This window comes from Lissotriton helveticus, chromosome 4_1, assembly GCF_964261635.1.
Source record: "Lissotriton helveticus chromosome 4_1, aLisHel1.1, whole genome shotgun sequence".
In the NCBI taxonomy this organism is placed as follows: domain Eukaryota; kingdom Metazoa; phylum Chordata; class Amphibia; order Caudata; family Salamandridae; genus Lissotriton; species Lissotriton helveticus.
In genome coordinates, this window is record NC_136063.1 from 171,963,559 (window position 1) to 171,983,565 (window position 20,007).

At 44.8% G+C, this 20,007-nt stretch overlaps 1 protein-coding gene across 1 annotated transcript in view; it reads left to right on the forward strand.

The window, feature by feature from the left end:
- The first annotated feature begins 393 nt into the window (after positions 1-393).
- Positions 394-20,007, forward strand: part of LOC144828468 (ly6/PLAUR domain-containing protein 2-like) — a 213,119-nt gene continuing 193,505 nt past the window's right edge. Inside the window, exon 1 of the mRNA XM_078686657.1 lies at positions 394-559. Coding sequence (XP_078542783.1) covers positions 508-559 — 52 coding nt within the window. The 5' untranslated portion in view covers positions 394-507. The remainder of the gene's footprint in view (positions 560-20,007) is intronic.

Below are 20,007 nucleotides of genomic sequence, written 5' to 3' on the forward strand. Positions count from 1 at the left end.
TAAAAAGCGGTGTCTTGCCAGAATGAAGGGTCTGGCAGCTCTCAAGGGTCTCTGGTCCTGATTTCATAATGGGATAAACAGGGCTACAAGTCTCAGAACGCACATGCAAAACCAAAAAACTGGGCTTTTGTATATCCAATCAGACTTGAGTCTGATAGACATTAAAGCTCCGGAGAAGAGCCCTGAAAGCAGCTGGTTGCACCGTCGGACGTGCTGAACATCGTAATCCGCCCTGGCACGGCTTGGCAGGCGAGCGGTACCGTCATCACGTGCCTTGATGTGCCGGAGTGTGAATGCATAATCCGTAAAGTGCCTGGGTGGGCCGCCTGATTTAATATCAGTGCGCGCTGACTCAGGTTACCCGACTATCCGGTTCTGCGCGCTCTTGTTCTTGCACAGGGTTTTTGATTTCTCTTCTGCGCATTGGGTCTGAGGACAGGGCAGTGGTAGAACCGACAGCCGGACGGTCCTTGCTATCAGCTTCCAGCTCCCACGGGTCCCCTGGAGATGAAGCGCTTTTTGCTCCCCTTCCTGGCCGCAGCGCTGTGCCTGGAGCAAGGTGAGACATCCCATTCATGTACCTCACGGGCAGACGTAGGCACAGACTGCTAGAACGGTGAGGTGTTTTTCTGTAGTGCATACTGCGAGCCGAATTGCCTTTAGGCACTTCAGTAAATTTAGGGGAGTGTGTTCTGTATTTGTCAGAGTTGAAGGTTCCGGAGCTGCAGTCTTCCCGCTCAGCATAAAACGATTTTTATCATTTGGAATTCAACCCTGGAAGTTTATACTTGCATATAATTTTGGGATGGAAATCCCTTCGAATTTCCAGTCCTTGGCTGTCATTTGCCATTGCATTCTGGGAGTTGAAATGTTCTTCGAAGGAGTAATTGAACCAACGCACCGGATAATTTTCCTGCCAGAATGACACAGAGACAGAATTTGCACGTGCGCAGAGTCGATTGTATATTGAATCTGTACATTCTACTATTGATAGCCATTATCTTGTTTTATTCAGGCGTTTTTATTTTTTATTTTTACTAGATAGTTCTGACGTCCAGAGCTTTGTATCTTTTAGATTTCTGCAGGAATCCACTTTTTCGGTCCGGGGCACCTATGCAGCTCAAATGATGGGATTCAGGACTTAGGTTGTTAATTTAAAACCCTCAGATTTTTTAAATTAGTGGGGATGCCCCATTGGAATGTCCTGCATCCCACTATCCACAGTGGCTGAAACTCCAATAATTGGTTCAGATTTTCTTCCATTTAGAAGAATTCCAGTACATACCTGGGAGACCTGGGCAGAGGTGGTGTTCAGGACAGGATGTGTCCTGCACACTGCACTGTGGCAATACTGTGATCATCAGTCACACCAATGAGGCTCCAGCGTGCATCGCCTGCTGAAGAAGCCAGCTTCCCATTGGTGGAAGCAGACATCTTGTTGCTCTGATGCAGTGATACTACCAGGAATTTGCAGGGTATCAGACTTGGAGACTTTAATGAAGTTGGCTGACCTGGCATTGGTCATATTGGCGTGGAATGATCTAGCAACCATAAGTTCTTGATGATGCTATTAATTAGCTAATGGTAGTAGCAAGTAGTCGCCCTCCCCACTGGGAGAGGCCTACAGTGAGTTGATGGGTGTGTTATGATATTTTTAGGCTTGGTGAGCTTTCATTTCGCAGGTCTCTCGATTCCAGAGCTTTCTCTAGAGCTGGTGTCCCTCCCAAAAACATAACTCAAACTAGAGAAGTTTCGGGTGCTTTCAGTGTTTTTTAGGGTGGATTATCTTGAGCCCCAGAATAATCAGACTTGGCAGGTTCAAGTATCTGGAGGAGAGTGTGAAGCTCGGTTGGACTGCAGATGGAGAGATAAAGTATGTCTCTCCCATTCTTAGATCTCCAAGCAAGAAAACACCTCTACACTCTCTGTGTGACTCATCAGTTCATCAGAGGATGAGACGTGTGCAGTGGTGTTCTAGCATCAAGGTTTACATACATGGATCGAGGCATACCTGCTTGTTCGTCTCCAAGAGAAAATGGATCGTGTCCCAAAGTGTCACAATCCGTTAAGGTTTCCGTGTACTCCTTGCACCGCAGAGAGAAAAACCTCTGTGAGAGCAGATGCACATAGGGAAATTGACATAAAACCAAGGGTGAAAGATATTTTCACTGTTTCTATTACAATCTATAAGCTTCTGGAATGACATAACCATAATGACTTCATTGCAGGAATTCCAAGCAGAAAACAATGCACCGGGGTACCCAGTTTAGGCCAAGGGGAGCTTAATCTAAACCAGACTTTCAGGATACTCAGATAAAATGCATTTACATAGAATAGATAGCAGAGAAAATCATTTGTATGAATAGTGGTGACTTTGAATATCTGACATGAATTGGCCCTCACAGACCAGCGCGGTGCACCTTCGTGATGGAGCAGTAAAACTGGTGGCATAGAGACCATCCACACATTATTGAAGTTTGAGAAGATTTAAAATCCACACACCAATCCGATGGATAAATGAGCACAATAATGGGTTGCAAAACACTACTACATTTTCAGACCATGCAGAGAACATGTTCTACTTTTTATAATCTGTCTGTGGTAGCATTAGAAATACCTTCCTAATGATATCTGAAAATAAGTCTTAAATTCGATTTGAGATTTAAAACCACCTTTTTACCGTAAAGAGGCTATTCCTTCATATTTTTTCGAACAGAAATGTCCTTTGTTCACCAATCTCAGTAGTTGTTCAGTAAAGTTTTCCTCAAAGAGGGTATCTGATCTGACTCACTCAAAATGGACTGGATTACCCAATTCTAAAACAATCACAGGCAAATCTAAACAATCTAGCAAACATTCAAGCCATGATCAGCCTTCCTTGGTTTAAAAAGATTCCAGAACAATGTGCGGTCAATCAGCTCCATAAACAAATAGAACAAACTAATCTACTGTCTCCTTCTCAATCTAGTTTCAGGTGTGGATGTAGCGTGGAAACAACCACTCTTAAAGTCCTTGTTGGCATCCACTCCATGCTCTGAGAAGCTGCGGTCGGTCCACTCTTCCTGTGTACCTTTTGATGCCGTTTGACACAATCGATTACCAGAGGCTATTGGAGACCCTCGAGTTATGCGTGTGTTTCGAAGTTGTAGTACTGAAATGAGTGGCTTCCTTTTTGACTATTCGAAGATACTTGGTCAGGGATGGTAATCGTATATCCTAAGCTCCACTGGAAACTCATAGAGTCCCTCAAGGCTCAAGCCCAGCTGTTTAATCTCTACATGGAGCCTCTAAGAATCCTGATAGGGTAAGCACTGGGGGTCATTCATCCATACGCAGAAATTACTCAAATGTTCTTGAAGACCCCAACAATTCTCAAAGCCTATGAAGACCTGTCTTCAAAAAAAACAAAACTGGATATCTCTTAATCTCCTGAAGCACAACCTTTAAAAAACGGAATGCTTCCATATTAAAATCCCACACAACACTAAATAAATGAAGAGTGTCTTAGTGAACCAGCAGAGTTTTCCAAGGTGAAGCCCTTGAATATGGATCTGCTCTAATTTATCCATGATATATGCATAACTTACTGTTGACCAAGCATCTGTATATGCCATCAAAAATACGTAAATTATTTCAGATTATTGTTTTCAAATTGGTAGACCAATCTTTGTTTCTCTTCAAAACTGACTATTGGAACTCTGCTTCGACCGGTGTGCCTTACTCCCATGTAATGCCCATTAAGGCTGTAATACATGCTGTGCCCAGAATAATCATGGGCACAAAACCATTAACCATATTGTCACTATCCTTAAACACTTTCACTAGGTCCTGCTTGAAGGCACAGTGACATACAAGTTGTCTTGCTTTATCTACACCTCAACAATCCCTCATATCTGTTCTGTGGCATAAAAAAGACCTGGATGCACCAGTGCAACTAAGATGTTAGCAAAACCTCACCCTAGAAACAAAGCAAGTCGGGGCACAATCACAAACCTTTTCCGTGCAGCAACTAAGTAATGCAACTCATTATGCGTTGAACTAAAAAAGTCAAAATCCTTACCTATCTTTTTAAAGAATTGAAATCCTTCCTGTTAAACCTACGTCTAATCTAATGCGTATCTCTTGTGTCCATCATTGTAGCTTCAATTTAAGAAATCAATCCCATATCCCTCTTCTTATTGTTCCTCCCCATCCCTGACTCCTCTCTCCGGAGTAACCTTCCATTTGACACTCTCCCCTTAGCATCCTACACTTTTTTTAACAACTCTTTCCCATTCAATAGGCTGCCTTTTCCAATCTTATCTTTCTCATCCAATGGCTTCTGATCCCTTGACTTGCTCTTCTACACTGTATCCCCAATCTTTTGTGCAGTTGCTAATATTCTATCAGTGACACAACTGATTTGAATGTTATCTTGTATTTTTATGAACTTCTCCTAGTTGTACGTACAACTCACAGGTACCTTTGGATAGAGTGCACTTCATAAGAAACATAAATAAGTAATTAAAGGTTTGTCTAGGAATGAAGACAGAAAAGTTAGTGTATGCCGATAAACAGTCAAAATTGAAATTAAAAGGAAGGGAAGACATGGAGAAATAGCAAATTAATAGGAAAAATGCAGAATTGTACAAAATTCCTATGCACTTGCAATTTTAAAAATCCAGTTTTAAGATTTCCAGAGAAAACATGGAATTATAACAAAAAAGGGGAAAAAGATTCTGACAAAAATGGCCAGAATTCTTTCATAGGTTGTTCAGAGTGTAGTCATTTAGGGGCTGAATAAGAGTATGACAGTCTTGCCATGCCGTTGTGGGGCGGTCCGACTGACGCCTCCTTGGCAGTCCAACCGATTGATTATGAGAATGGCGGTCGGATCATTACAAGACTGCTGGTAGAGCTAGGATCTTGGAACCCACAGCGGTGGGAAAAGCAGAGCTCCATGGCAGCAGTGGTGGATGCTGACCACAATCTGCCTTTCCACTGTCCTTTTCATGGTGGAGACCCCACCCACGGGGCTCCAAACAGGGGCTGAGGGATATTTTGCACATTGGGGACGAGGCCCCCATCTGTTTGCACTGCTGTGCATGCACTGTGTGGCATGCATGACATGGTGCGTGGTACACAGTGCACCATGTTGCAAGTGGGCACTGCACTGTGCAGCATGTGATTCAGGCATGACCGTACTGGCTGTAGCGGGCACCGGGCACTTCCCCGGTGGGCCGCCTGGGTGGGGGGAGGTTTTGGGCCCCTGGGGGGCAATTTTTGTTACGGGGCTGTTTTTGCATCATAGCTGCAATATCGCCCCTGTAACAAAATCGGCAGAAACTGGCCCAGGCAAACAGCTCGGCCGCATCGCCAACCCCCTGGGAGGCCGGATGAGCACTGTGTATGGGCTATTTTTGGTTCCCAGTCTGGCACTGGATTCAGGCTCTTGCTATGAGCTGAAGTCTGCAGCAGCCGTGGCACCACAGCCACAACACTGACAGCCCAGCAGTCAGTTCATAATGCGGCAGTCGGGATGCTTCCAGATTGGCGCCGTTCTCCTGACCCCAGCAACAGCTGTCCATCGAGTGATGGCCTGACCGCCAAACTCCTAATGGGGCCTAGCGTGTAGAGATGTGTGAACATTTTCAAAAATTGAGTTTATGAAATCTTTTGAAGATTTGGTTTTTTTCTTTGCTAAGTACATAAATTCGAGGATTTAAACATTGCAGCTTTTCAGAAGTTGAATTTAAAGCAGGCTCCACAGCAACAATACTGCATACCCTACTTTGTCTGTGGGAGAATCAAGTCAGAAACAGTGTTCTTTTGCTAAACCTTGCCAGCAAGCAAAGCTTTCCAAAAGATGAATATGTTTGCAACTCTTTCAAGAAGAGAAGAATGTCTATTTTTCAAAATATTGCAGATATAATTATAACCTCACACATCACTAATTTCTAGCCGAGCATAACCTGAAAATAATTTTGAATAGATGAAGCAATCAAAGTACATAGCTTAATTTGATCAATAGTACCTTTTCGACAGAATACAAAACTTTTTCTTAATTTAGGAACATGTAAGTGATTAAAATATATGTTGAAGAAAGGGAAGCCAATAGGTGAAAGATGATTATTAATATACATTTATTTGATATAACCAATGTAAACATTAAAATAAAGTTTCTGTGGATGCTGAATTGTCATTCTATTGCAAAAAATATGGTGGGTATCTGGAAGGAGGCAAATTATGCATGTTAAAGCGATCACCCATTTTGGACGCTGCTAAATATTCCAGGTATATATTTCCAGATTACTTAATGTACAACTAATGCAGTTTGTGCACAATGCGCCCCTTTGGCATAGCAAAGAGATCAAAAGGTTAATTATTTTTAAAGCAGTAGGGAGGACACCGCCACCTAGTGGGCTCGAGGGGGTTCGATTCTGCCTTGAGATTTCTTCGGATTGCCAGAGGATGAGGTGCTGAGCAGCAGGTTCTGGACTCTTCAATTAAGAATTGTGAAGTGGCGAACTAATAACTGGTTGCGATTAGGCGACGGCACTATTGTTGTGGTTGAATGTCTCCTGCTAGTTTAAGAATACTAAGATAATTAAGTCTGAATTCATTGGAAACGTTTGGTTTGGTATTGTAAACAACTTTAAAACAAAATAAATGTTTTGAGTGAATACGTTTACATTTAAATGTCTAAAGTGCCATCTGGCCATGAAGCAAGTGCTCCGGAGGCTCAGCAACGCTATTTCTCATATATTCACACCATACAACTGTCCCTGCTACTCTCTTCCCCTTTCATCATTCATACAGGGGCTTGGGATCCTTGACAGCTGTAGCTCATATTTTCTTTCTTTTCTGTGCTGCCACATAGACTTGTCCTCTTGTGTTTTGAATTTTGTGAAGTCCATCCCTCTTTTTGACTGTGATTCCTGCTGAACTCATTCTCTGTACAACGCTCCCCCCTCTTGGGCCACGCCTTACAAATAACCCAATGAGCCTGGGATTTTACTTAATCAAAGTTAATCTTCCTGGATTCTGTTCAGCAAACCAATGATATTCACAAACAAAAAAGTGCCTTAATAATGTCACTGGCTAAGGTCCTGACACAGCTGAGTGCCTTACTATTGAATTAGCCTTGGCACTAGTTAGTTCCTTGACTCTTGTTTATGTCTTAGCGCTAGCTTTTGTCCAGGCATTTGTTAAGGCCCTGCCATTGAATAATGTCATGTCACTTGTTAATGTCCTACTGCGGGTGTAGTCTTTGGCAGTGGTTAAGCCTGTGACACTGCCTAATGATCTGGCACTTGTTAATGCTCTAAAACTGGTTAAACCTTTGAAACTAGTTAAGGTTCTGAGAATGATTAATGCTCGAACACTGTTTACAGACCTGGCATTAGGTAATATTTTGATACTGTCTGAGTGTAATAAAGTATGATCGTGGCACACTGGAGGAGCTTGATAGAAGGTTCTTTATTTGAGAACAGCAGGTATCTTCATGTAAAACATCCTACACACACAGCGCCAGCAGCAACTGAACTGTGAGTGTTCTAGAGCAACGCAAACCAGATCAAGGCGCTGGAATCAGGAACTCTAGACCCAAAGCGAGGCATGCAACATGATGACACACAGGTCATTACACACCTTACCCCTTTACATAAGAGAAGCAGAAAGAAGACACACAGTGAGAAGAGGAAGAGAAATAGAAAATACAAGCACAAAAGTGAGCCAAGAAACTACTAACGTAAAACAAAATCAAACAATGTTGCTGGAATCTTCCCAGCACGAGAACTCCTTCACAGTTTAGGCAACTCTTTGGGAAGTTTTCCTGGGGCAACAAGCTCAGTTTGGACCTTAGTGCGCATGGGAGCAATCCTGATTAAGTTCCAGATGCGACCATCATTCCATTTTAATGCATTCTGAAAGAGTTTTTTGACAACAAAAGGTGGGGAGAACTTTGAGACCCCAGCGGACCTCTGGGGAAGGCGTACCCTTTCTCTCCCACCCACTCACACGCAAACCCTCTATTGTCTGTGGAAAAATGATTTAAGAACTATTTTTCTGATACATCGTGGCCCACAGGCAACATTTTCCAAAGATGAATAAGCCTGCGACTCCTCCACGCTCCAAAAGGGTCTCTTTTGCAAAGATCTGCAGGTGCACCGGGTTGAGACTCTTGCATGGATAGGTCCATGCACAGGTTGAGGTTCTTGCATGGATAGGTCCATGCACAGGTTGAGGTTCTTGCATGGATAGGTCCATGCACAGGTTGAGGTTCTTGCATGGATAGGTGTATGCACAGGTTGAGGTTCTTGCATGGATAGGTCCATGCACAGGTTGAGGTTCTTGCATGGATAGGTGTATGCACAGGTTGAGGCTCTTGCATGGATAGGTCCATGCACAGGTTGAGGTTCTTACATGGATAGGTCCATGCACAGGTTGAGGTTCTTGCATGGATAGGTCAATGCACAGGTTGAGGTTCTTGCATGGATAGGTGTATGCACAGGTTGAGGTTCTTGCATGGATAGGTCCATGCACAGGTTGAGGTTCTTGCATGGATAGGTGTATGCACAGGTTGAGGTTCTTGCATGGATAGGTCCATGCAAAGGTTGAGGTTCTTGCATGGATAGGTCCATGGACAGGTTGAGGTTCTTGCATGGATAGGTGTATGCACAGGTTGAGGTTCTTGCATGGATAGGTCCATGGACAGGTTGAGGTTCTTGCATGGATAGGTGTATGCACAGGTTGAGGTTCTTGCATGGATAGGTCCATTCACAGGTTGAGGTTCTTGCATGGATAGGTGTATGCACAGGTTGAGGCTCTTGCATGGATAGGTCCATGCACAGGTTGAGGTTCTTGCATGGATAGGTGTATGCACAGGTTGAGGCTCTTGCATGGATAGGTCCATGCACAGGTTGAGGTTCTTGCTTGGATAGGTGCATGCACAGGTTGAGGCTCTTGCATGGATAGGTCCATGCACAGGTTGAGGTTCTTACATGGATAGGTCCATGCACAGGTTGAGGTTCTTGCATGGATAGGTCCATGCACAGGTTGAGGTTCTTGCATGATAGGTCCATACACAGGTTGACGTTCTTGCATGGACAGGGGTATGCACAGGTTGAGGTTCTTGCATGGATAGGTGTATGCACAGGTTGAGGTTCTTGCATGGATAGGTGTATGCACAGGTTGAGGCTCTTGCATGAATAGGTCCATGCACAGGTTGAGGTTCTTGCATGGATAGGTCCATGCACAGGTTGAGGTTCTTGCATGAATAGGTGTATGCACAGGTTGAGGTTCTTGCATGAATAGGTCCATGCACAGGTTGAGGTTCTTGCATGAATAGGTGTATACACAGGTTGAGGTTCTTGCATGGATAGGTCCATGCACAGGTTGAGGTACTTGCATGAATAGGTTCTTGCATGAATAGGTGTATGCACCGGTTGAGGTTCTTGCATGGATAGGTCCATGCCCAGGTTGAGGTTCTTGCATGTATAGGTCCATGCACAGGTTGAGGTTCTTTCATGGATAGGTGTATGCACAGGTTGAGGTTCTTGAATGGATAGGTGTATGCACAGGTTGAGTTTCTTGCACGGATAGGTCCATGCACAGGTTGAGGTTCTTGCATGAATAGGTGTACGCACAGGTTGAGGTTCTTGCATGGACAGGTGTATGCACAGGTTGAGGTTCTTGCATGTATAGGTCCATGCACAGGTTGAGGTTCTTTCATGGATAGGTGTATGCACAGGTTGAGGTTCTTGAATGGATAGGTGTATGCACAGGTTGAGTTTCTTGCATGGATAGGTCCATGCACAGGTTGAGGTTCTTGCATGAATAGGTGTACGCACAGGTTGAGGTTCTTGCATGGATAGGTCTATGCACAGGTTGAGGCTCTTGCATGGATAGGTGTATGCACAGTTTGAGGTTCTTGCATGGACAGGTGTATGCACAGGTTGAGGCTCTTGCATGGATAGGTGTATGCACAGTTTGAGGTTCTTGCATGGACAGGTGTATGCACAGGTTGAGGCTCTTGCATGGATAGGTGTATGCACAGGTTGAGGCTCTTGCATGGATAGGTCCATGCACAGGTTGAGGTTCTTGCATGGATAGGTGTATGCACAGGTTGAGGTCTTTGCAATGATTAAGGCCCCTGCAATGGTTAAGACACCCACACTGGTTAAGGGCTTCATTATGGTTAAATCCTTGCACTGGTTATAATCCTCACCCTGCTTTAGGTTTCCACATAGTTAAGGCCCCCACACTAGTTAAGGGCCTCCCACTGTTAAGGCTACCACACTGGTTAAGGGACTAACACTGGTTAAGACCCTCCCACTTGTTAAGTCCTTCACACTGGTTAGATCCTTGCACTGGTCATTATCCGCCAACGAGTTTAGCTTCTCTCACAGTTAATGCCACCAAACGTGCGAAGGACCACAGTAAAGGCCGTCACACTGGTTAAACCCCACCACCCCCATGGTCTTTCCTTCACACTCCCCTGTGTCCCCTCACTGTGTCCGGTCGAGCATTATTTTGTGATCTGTTTTTCATTCTTTACATTGCACTATACTCGACCTCTTCAAAATTCTGCTCTGTTTGTCCACCACACCCATCCATTTTAAATCCAATCTGTTGACACCTTGTTTGATTATCTTCCCTAATTGTTCACCTGTTTGCTTGGCTGATTTCTAATGCTGCTTTTCGGTTCAGCTGTTCCTGTTCTGTTCTGTAGGTATGTTTCTACGTCACTCTGTTGGCCGATGTTACACAAGGGCTTCAGGCAGAGATTAGCGTGGAAGTGCTCCAATTCCTGTCTTTTTCCCCGTGATACCTTCACACTGCTCTGTTCTGCTGGTTGCTGTGGCGCTGTACAAAGCACCCTTTAAGGATAGCTGAGTTTTCACCCTTTTTAGAATGCTGAGTATTGCTTAGCCAATCAGAATGCTTTGAATGACGGCACTCACTATTATTGTTTAAATTCAGTTAGAGTGTGACGGTGGCAGTGTCCCCGACCCGCTTGCTTTAAGAAGGTTGCCTAATTTTGCGCTCCATGCTGTGTGTGATTTTAAATCGTCATATTGATATTTGCTCGTCTTTTTAAAATACATTCTGTGCCTGCTGAAAACTATCACGCCAGAATCGGCATTTAAATTGCTATTTTACCGCTTTCCCTACTTGACTTAATAGGAGGGGAGGCAGCTTTTCTTCATTTGTCTTGGGGACAGCAACGAGTCGAGGCTCTACTTCCTTCCTGCCCGCCCCGGTCCGACAGGGTAACTAGTACCGTTGTGCGGAGGGCGGTCAGGTGAGAGCAAGGCACTTCCGGTAGCATTGGAGCGGTTAGCGCTCTAGTGCTCTCACTTCTGGGGCTATTTAGCCCTCGCCCCCCCTCGAACGTGCAGCGGTCACGCGCAGCCAACGATACGCCGAAGAGCAGCCAAAGAGCAGCCAAAGAACAGCCAAAGAACAGCCAAAGAGCTGCCCGTCTGCGCCCATCCGCGACTGGACAGGGCTAAGGGCCCGATTTCTTTGGATAAACCTTTGCAGGGGTACATATGATCAGGTATTCTGCGCAAACTTTATTAAACTTAAGGACAATCTCACAAAAAGGATGTAGTAGAGATTTCTGGCCATGTCCTGAAGGCCCTTTCTCCTGTTTTAACTGCCATTTTCAAGCATCCTACGCTAGCTCCAGTATTGAGGATAATAAAGCGAAATCACCACCACAAAAAGAGATAAAGTGTTTTCTTTTAAATGTCCGCTCCCTACCTAAACACCAACTTGAGGTATGGGACCTGGTACATACACTGCAACCAGACCTATGTTTCCTAACGGAAACCTGGCTAAAACCCCATACCGTCCCTGCTATAGCAGTGGGGGTCCCCTTGGGATATAAGGTTTGTAAATTTTGATCGCCCAGAGGAAATAGGTGGTGGCTTAGCCATAATGTATAAAGAACACCAGAAGGTTACCATATTAGAACAAAAACACTGCCCACAATTTGAAATAATGATTTTTAAAATGAATTCTGCCACTAAAACTTTCTGGAAGGGAGCATTAGTTTATCGCCCACCGGGACCTAGTGTGGGCTTCTCTCTTGCTCTTTTGGAGATTTTAGCACCGTATTTTAAAGCAAAAGAAGATTTTTTTCTCCTTGGTGATTTTAATATTCACGCTGATATTTCTGTGCACCCAGAAACCATATCTTTGCTCGCTGATTTATCCACTCTTGGCTTAGATCTGCTGAATAGCGGACCCACACACATAGGAGGCCACTTCCTAGATCTGCTCTTCTCTAATTGCTCAAAAGTACGATGTCTACCCACTGTTCAAATAAATTGGACTGACCACTTTATAGTGGATTTTTCCCTATTAGGAGTGGATAAATCCTCTCAAAAGAACACTTTTCCACCTATCTGGCGTCGACAGTGGCACAAAGTAACGGTGAAGGAATTACAGAGGGTATGGAAGCAGCCTATTCCTCTAGAGGAGGACACTGTGGAGTCCGCACTATTCAAATTTAACAACTCTCTTATAGAGGCAATTGACAAACTAGCCCATCTGAAGCTACATAAACAATACCCTCCTTCCAAGCAGGAAGTATGGTATACTTAAGCTCTCAGAATAGAGAAGCAGGGATGTAGGAAGATAGAAAAGAAATGGAGGAAAATGCGAACAGAGGAAAGCAAGAAAGCACATCACGATGCCCAGTCTAACTACTATAAAAATATTAAACTGGCACGGAGGAACAGCCTTGCTCAGCAACTCGCAGAGGTGGGTAATTCCTCTAAGGAATTATTTAAAATTTTACAAGCATTTGTAAAACCAGTCTTATGCGAAAGCCCAGATGATTTTTCTCAATCCTTATGTGACGACATTTCTTTGTTTTTTGAAAATAAAATCAATTTGATTTATGAGAAAATCATGAGGGCTTCCAGCCAAAAGAGCAATATCTCCATTCCTTCTACTCCTCCTACACAGAGAGATATTTCACTTATGGCATTTCCAGCAGTTAGTAATTTAGATCTACTCTCTCTTATGAGTCACATAAAATCGGGGTCTCCTGATGATTTTTTGCCCGTCAAAATAGTTGCCTCCCTGAGTACTTTGCTTGGACCTTATATCCAAGGAGTAATAAACCATTCTCTCAGGGAAGGACTTGTGCCCACGGAGTGGAAAAAAGCGGTGGTGAACCCTATCTGAAAGAACGCGGTACTTCCATGGACGGACCTTTCAAACCTCCGACCCATCTCGCTCCTGCCTTACCTTAGCAAAATGACCGAGAGACATGTGAACACCCATCTGTCTAAGTACATCGAGGCAGCGGAGGGCCTAGACTTTTCTCAGTCTGGGGTTAGGCCCAATCACAGCACCGAATCTGCCCTGCTCTCAGTGACCGATAACATCAGGATGTCACTGGATGGAGGGGGCTCCATGATTTTGGTGCTGTTAGATATATCCGCTGCCTTCGACACGGTGTCACATGAGATACTTCTTGGTCGTTTGAGGGAGGTGGGTATAGGAGGCGTGGCTCTGTCCTGGCTGGAGAGCTTTCTTTCGGGTCGCTCACAAGGAGTCAGATTGGGCTCCCATCATTCCACCTTAAGGGAGCTCACCAAGGGAGTGCCACAGGGCTCATGCCTAAGCCCTACACTCTTCAATGTGTATGTGGCCCCCTTGGCAGACATCGTAAGAGCATATGGGTTCACCCCAGTGTCGTATGCCGACGACACTTAGCTTTTGTTCCCCTTTCGGACCCTCACGCCCGCAATACAAAAATCTTTTGCGGACGGAATGAGGGCAATATCGGACTGGATTGCACTAAATTGCCTCCAGTGCAATGTAGTTAAGAAGAAGGTCATGCTGTTCGGGGAGGCCACTCTCTTGTGGTCTCCAGAATGGTGGCCCCCGGATTTGGGACCAGTACCAAGTCCCAAACAGACCGTAAAAAATCTCGGTGTGCGGCTTGATAAGGCACTTCTGTTCAAAGAACACACAAATCAAGTAGCAGCATCCTGCTTTCGTGTTATCGGACTGCTACAACGTGTCTTTCCTTTCCTATCTGACATCTACAGGAAAACACTTGTCCAGACGTTGGTAATTAGTAGGCTAGACTACTGTAATGGTCTGTTCATCTCGGCCAATGAGGAACAACTACAAAGACTACAAGTAGTCCAGAACACTGCGGCGAGACTCGTTCTCAATGCTCAGCCTAGAACAGCTTCACGTCCTCTCCTGGACAAACTACATTGGCTGCCGGTTAGGCAGCGTGTAAAATTTAAAATCTGCTGCACAATACATAAATGTCTGTTTGGTACTGGACCTAAATACCTGAAAGAAAAATTTCCCCCCTATAGTCCTGGACGCACTCTGCGTTCCAGCAGTCAGCAACTGCTCCAGGTCCCAAGGATTAAAAGAGCTAGACAGGGAGGTCGTGCCCTTTCCTACAAAGGCCCCACTTTATGGAACTCACTCCCTTATTTTATTTTTTTTATTTTATGTTTCTTGTATAGCGCTGGAATTCGATCTCCGAGGAGATATCTCCGCGCTGCGTTGTTCCGGAGATAAGCAAAAAGACAGAAAATTTGTGTGACATAACTAGGGTTGCTGAGTAGGGAACAGATGCGTCTTCAGACATTTTCTAAAGGAAGTCAGATTGGGATTTAGTCTTATAGCAAGGGGTAGTGAATTCCATAAATTAGGACCTCTGAATGAAAGGGCTCTGCCTCCTTGTCTTTCTTTTTTGATCCTAGGGATCTGTAGTAAGGATTGATTTCCTTGAAACTTCAACCTTGAAACAAAACACTAACTCTCAGTCTTTTAAAAAAACCTTAAAAACGTATCTATTTCCGGCCTGCTAAGATATCAACACACTGACTCCCTCACAGTTCATGATCATGATTAGGTTTTCTTGGTAAAAGCATAAGCACGGAGATACCCCTTCAGGGGTCGAGTCTTGCGCTATACAAGAATATAAATAAAATAAATAAAATAAGTGTGAAGGAGTGAGGTTGAGCAGGAAATGTCTGCTTACCTGATTTTCTACAAGTTCTGGGTAAGATTATATGGATCAGTACAAAAGGTTCTATTACCCTCAAGATAAATCCAGCTTTGTATAGTGAAGGCACTAAGCAGTCCTAAAGTCATCTATACTTATTATTATGTGACGATGGAAGAAATGCTCTAACTCTGATGTAAAAAAATAAGCTTTATTTAAGAGATGTTATTAACGTGATAATGCACTCAGATTCCAAAACCATGCTCATTTATTTCGAAATAGTGCTAAACAACAGTTTAAGGAAACAGATTTTTGAGGCAGGCTTCCAGGTGACCTGGAAGCTGTGGGGAATCTCTATTTTTTGTGTACAATAAATTGAACCAGAAATAAAGTTTGGTGGCAGGAGCATTCTAGGAAGAGTGTTTGTGGTCAGGAAAGGGGATGAGTTTCTGAGTTGCCCTGATCAATAGAGTTTAAAAATAACATTGGATCCCACCTTTGTCACAAGCGTGAGGATCGAACAAGACCATTGAAGAAAACATTATAGGTTCTTTAAGATAAAGTTATGAGAAAAAAAACACCAGCAACTAGCACACAAATCTCTGCAGAGCCAACACTGACTAAAGAACACTTCTGTGGAACATACATAACAATTCTAAATCACAATTCAACGCTCGGATCGAACCATGTTTGATAAGAGGGGAATAAAGGTGATACCACACAAATACCTTTTGTTTTCATATAAACCTGGATCTAACACATGGATCCTTAGAAGTGCAGAAGCATACGAGTCTGTTTCTTTTTGTTCTTGTCAAATTACCGGGGATATCCTGCTCTTTTAAATGTGTTATTATGTGTGTGCCTTGAAGACAAAGGACTCTGGGACTTTGCCTTTGCTGAGCATGTGGTTTAAGAAAACCTGAGCCGAGAGGAGTGCGAATGCACCTGATAAAATGATGTATGGTGGAGACTCGCAGTTTATGCTCTCTCAGGTCAGAAGGGTTGAGAACCATTCACAGCTCACTTCAGGACATGTTGAGTGTAGGAAATTGGTTGAGGAGGGTAAATCCCTTTAACGCCTTCCATGCGGGGCTGTTTCTCCCGCTGTGCTGGGGGGCTGGGGGAGCGCACAGCGTCCCCATGCTCATGACGAGGTCAGCTCGTCATGAGCTACGGCGCTTCGGTGCTCATGACGAGCTGAGCTCGTCATAGCCACACCCGTTCCAATGGAACGCTCAGCACTGCAGAGGAATCAGCCCAGCATGCGAGCGTTCCACGGAACGGGCGCGGTCATGACGAGCTCAGCTCGTCATGAGCACCGGAGCGCCGTAGCTCATGACGAGCTGAACTCGTCATGAGCGCTGAAGGGGATAAAGCAACAACCACAGTTCTTGTCAGGGTGAAGTTGCAAGCAAATTCCAAATTAACCTGCGCTTAACCCTCCAGTGGCTTGGCAGAAAACAGTCACGCTTAACTTCAAGGCAATGTGTGAAGTATTAATATAGCACTTCAAACAGTAATAGAGTGAAAACACAACACAAAAAAATCCAACACCAATTTAGAAAAATAGACAAATGCAACAAATTATCCGAGACCACACAACAAAATTCCAATCAGTAGAACCAGAAATATGTAATTTTAAAGAATTAGGTAAAAATAGTGCCAAAAAGCACAGAGCGCCAACCATTGGTTATCTGGGTGCACCAGACCGGGACAAAGTCACAAGTTCTCCTCAATTATAGTGGAACGTGGGCCAGGTACATGGGCCAAGTGAGGCCTGCTTAATTAAGTACCTTAAATCCTGGCTGCTGAGCATTGCAAAATCCCACATTGAAGATGCATTGTGCAGCAGCAGTTCTGAAGTGCTGCGGACTGTGATGCAAGGTCCTACGTCGGAGATGTGTCATGCATAGATGGTTCCAATAGTGACATTGACAGGGCTCATGATGCGCGGTCCTGCGTTGTTGTCAAGGATGCCGGTGGCAAAGGCTTGCGCTGCGGATTCCTGTGTCGGGGATGCGTCATGCAGTGGTGGTTCTTAGGAGCTGCAGGCTGGGATGTGAGGTCTTGTGTCAAGGATGAGTCACGCAGCTGCTGTTCTGAGGAGCTGTGGGCTGTAATGCGAGGTCCTGCATCAAGGATGCCCCATACAGCTGTGGTTCCCATGTGGAGCTGCGAGGAGATGCCTCATGCTGCGCCGGTTCTGCCCAAAAAACCTCAGCTAGGCTGCCAGAGCATCTTAAGGCCCACTTTCAAGGATCCAGAACTGGGGTGCCACCACTTGGGGGGAGGGGCAAGACTCACAGCAAACAAAGTCCAGGTCCTCTGTGCAAGGTGGTCAGAGTTTTTTCTGTACCTTGGGACTCTGATCAGGAGGCCGGTCATCTAGTCATTAGAATTACTCTGGTGGTCCTGGGTTCAAGATGCAAGTCCAGTTCTTTTTACTCAGGCAGCAGGGCAACAGTCCTTCTTGTAACAGAGCAGCACACTAGTCCTTCTCCTGAGTCTTCCGCAGGCCATGAGGTGTACTAAAGAGCTGGTTCTTAGGATCCACTATTTATCCTTAATGTCAGCTTTGAAATATGAGAAGTTTCTAGAGGATTCCAACCCCAGAAGTGTTTGGAATTTCTTTCCTCCCTGCCCTGGCCCAGCTTGTCTTGGGGGCACAAGAGACTAGTCCGAAACCCTTTGTAAGTGTGCTGAGGCAGAGCCTTTGTGATATGCAAGTGTGGTAGGTGACAGCTCCTTCACCTCATTGAAATTACCCATCCTGTAAGCACCTATTTCTCCTATAAAGTAAGAAATGACTCATTATTCCAACACCTAGTCCCCCTTTGTCCCACTGTCTGTGAGTAATACACAAAGGCCCACAGCAGGTACATTCAGCTAGCCATGTGACCTAGGATACGGGTTTTAGACATCAAATGGCTGGGACTAGAAAATGCCAACTTTATAAAAGCTGCAGTTTCAGAATTGTGACGTGAAATTCGACTTTACCATTAAAGAGGAGTTTCAATTATAATTCTTTAGATACTAAACTCGACATTCCTAACGGCTCCCAATTGAAAGTTATCACCTAATAAATGTAATAAGGTGACCCAATGCTACCCTGTGGGAGAGGCAGGCCTTGTACTAGTGAAACATTAATGTAAGAGTTTCTCACTACCAGGACATGTAAAAGTAAAACATTCATGTCCCCATTTGTAAATACATGCACCCTTTCCCATGAGCTGTTCAGGGCCTACCCAGAGGGTGACTTAATGTATTAAAAACTGGAAGGTTTAGACCTGGCAAAATGTCAGGTCGAAATGCCAGTTTAAACTGGACACACAATCTATGGTAAGCCTGAGGTAGGTTTGACAGGGTTACTTAAGCAAATGGCATAATAAGTGCTGCAGGCCCATTCGTAGCATTTGAGGTACAGGCTCTGGATATATATAACAATTTGCTAGGGACTTACAAGTAAATTAAATGTGCCAAGAGGGTAAAGCCAATTTTAACATGTTTAAAAGAGAGAGTATGAGCACTTTAGCACTGGTTTGCAGTGGCAAAGTGCGCAGAGTCCTAAAAGCCAAAACCAAACGGGTTCAGAAAACAGGGTGATGGCATAAAATGTGGGGATGACCCTGCAAAAAGAGCCAAGTCCAACAAATGATTATCTTGTGTGTGTTTACACTGCTACTCTTGAGTATCAAAATAGTCAGAATAGCACTCATCACCTGGATCAAATCCCACTCTTAACTGTTTTAGGCATGTTTGTATCCCTTGTAAAGTGTACAATCAGGATTTCTGCATTTGAGAACTGTAGAGGTTTACAGCTGACCTGCGCCTTTGTTTTTACTTTAGTCCGTGTAGGACTTGGCTCTTTTTGGCTAAGGTCCCTAAACTTTGTACTTTCCACCTAGACCTTTTTTCTGACATGGTGTTGCCAACCTAGATGCTTTGGACAGCAACAGGCTGCAACAGGCTGACCTGCATCTGGAGTGTATGGAGAGGAGAAGCCCCTGGGGGTGGAGAGGCCTGGGTTGCTGCTATAAAACAATTGTCCCATCTCCTGCTGAGTGATTGAGAATCCAGACCCTCACTAATCAAAGGAAGAAGGTGTCACTGGCAGGGAGGCACTCAGAACTGGTTTGAACAGGGTCAGTACCCACCAAACGCAAAGACTTCAAAGCCATTGAAGGGTATAACTATGAGAGATGAAGCCCCTGAACTTTGGAGAATGGCTTGATCAAGAGTGAATAAGACTGGAGCTACTTCGTGGTCAAGAGGACCTTTGTCAAGGAAGAAACAACTGAATAGACTGAAGGAGAGGACTGACCCTTGCTGGGTGTTCTGAGGCTGGCTTGCAGTCTGCTGTTTTAACCAAAGAAAGGCTAAAGTGACTTGCTGTGTGCTGTGTCCCCCTGCTTGAAAGGACTTTGCTGTGCTGTGTCCTGAAGGTACTTATCCCCAAGGTTCCAAGATGAGCTGGTTTCCTGTTGCGGAAACTCAGGAGAGTCCCAGCGGTGCTGTGTGCGCGTGCTTGTTGCAGCCTGAGAACTTCATAAGGTGTGCCCTGTGATCGTGGGCACCTGGAGTCCAAGCAAGGATCAGCGACGTGGTGTGTGTGTGCTTTGTGCAGCCTGAACCTGCAGCCTGAACCCCTTTGTGAGGATTGTCCAGTTATTGTGTGCAACGTAATCCAAGTGGGTCTCATCGACGCTGTGTGCGTGTGCATCGGGCACCGTGAGATCTTCATGTGGATTTGCCTTGTTATCGTGTTCACTGTAATCCAAGTGAGTCTCATCGACGCTGTGTGCTTGTGCGTTGTGCACCTTGAGACCTTCATGAAGATTTTCCTTGTTATCGTGCATCCAGAATCCAAGTGAGTGTCATCAACGCTGTGTGCGTGCGCGTTGTGCACCGTGAGACCTTCATGAGGATTTACCTTGTTATCGTGCACCCGGAGTTAAAGTGAGTCTCAGTGACTCTGTGCGCGTGATCTTTGTGCAGCCTCAGACCTTCGTGTGGAGTGCCCTGTGATCGTG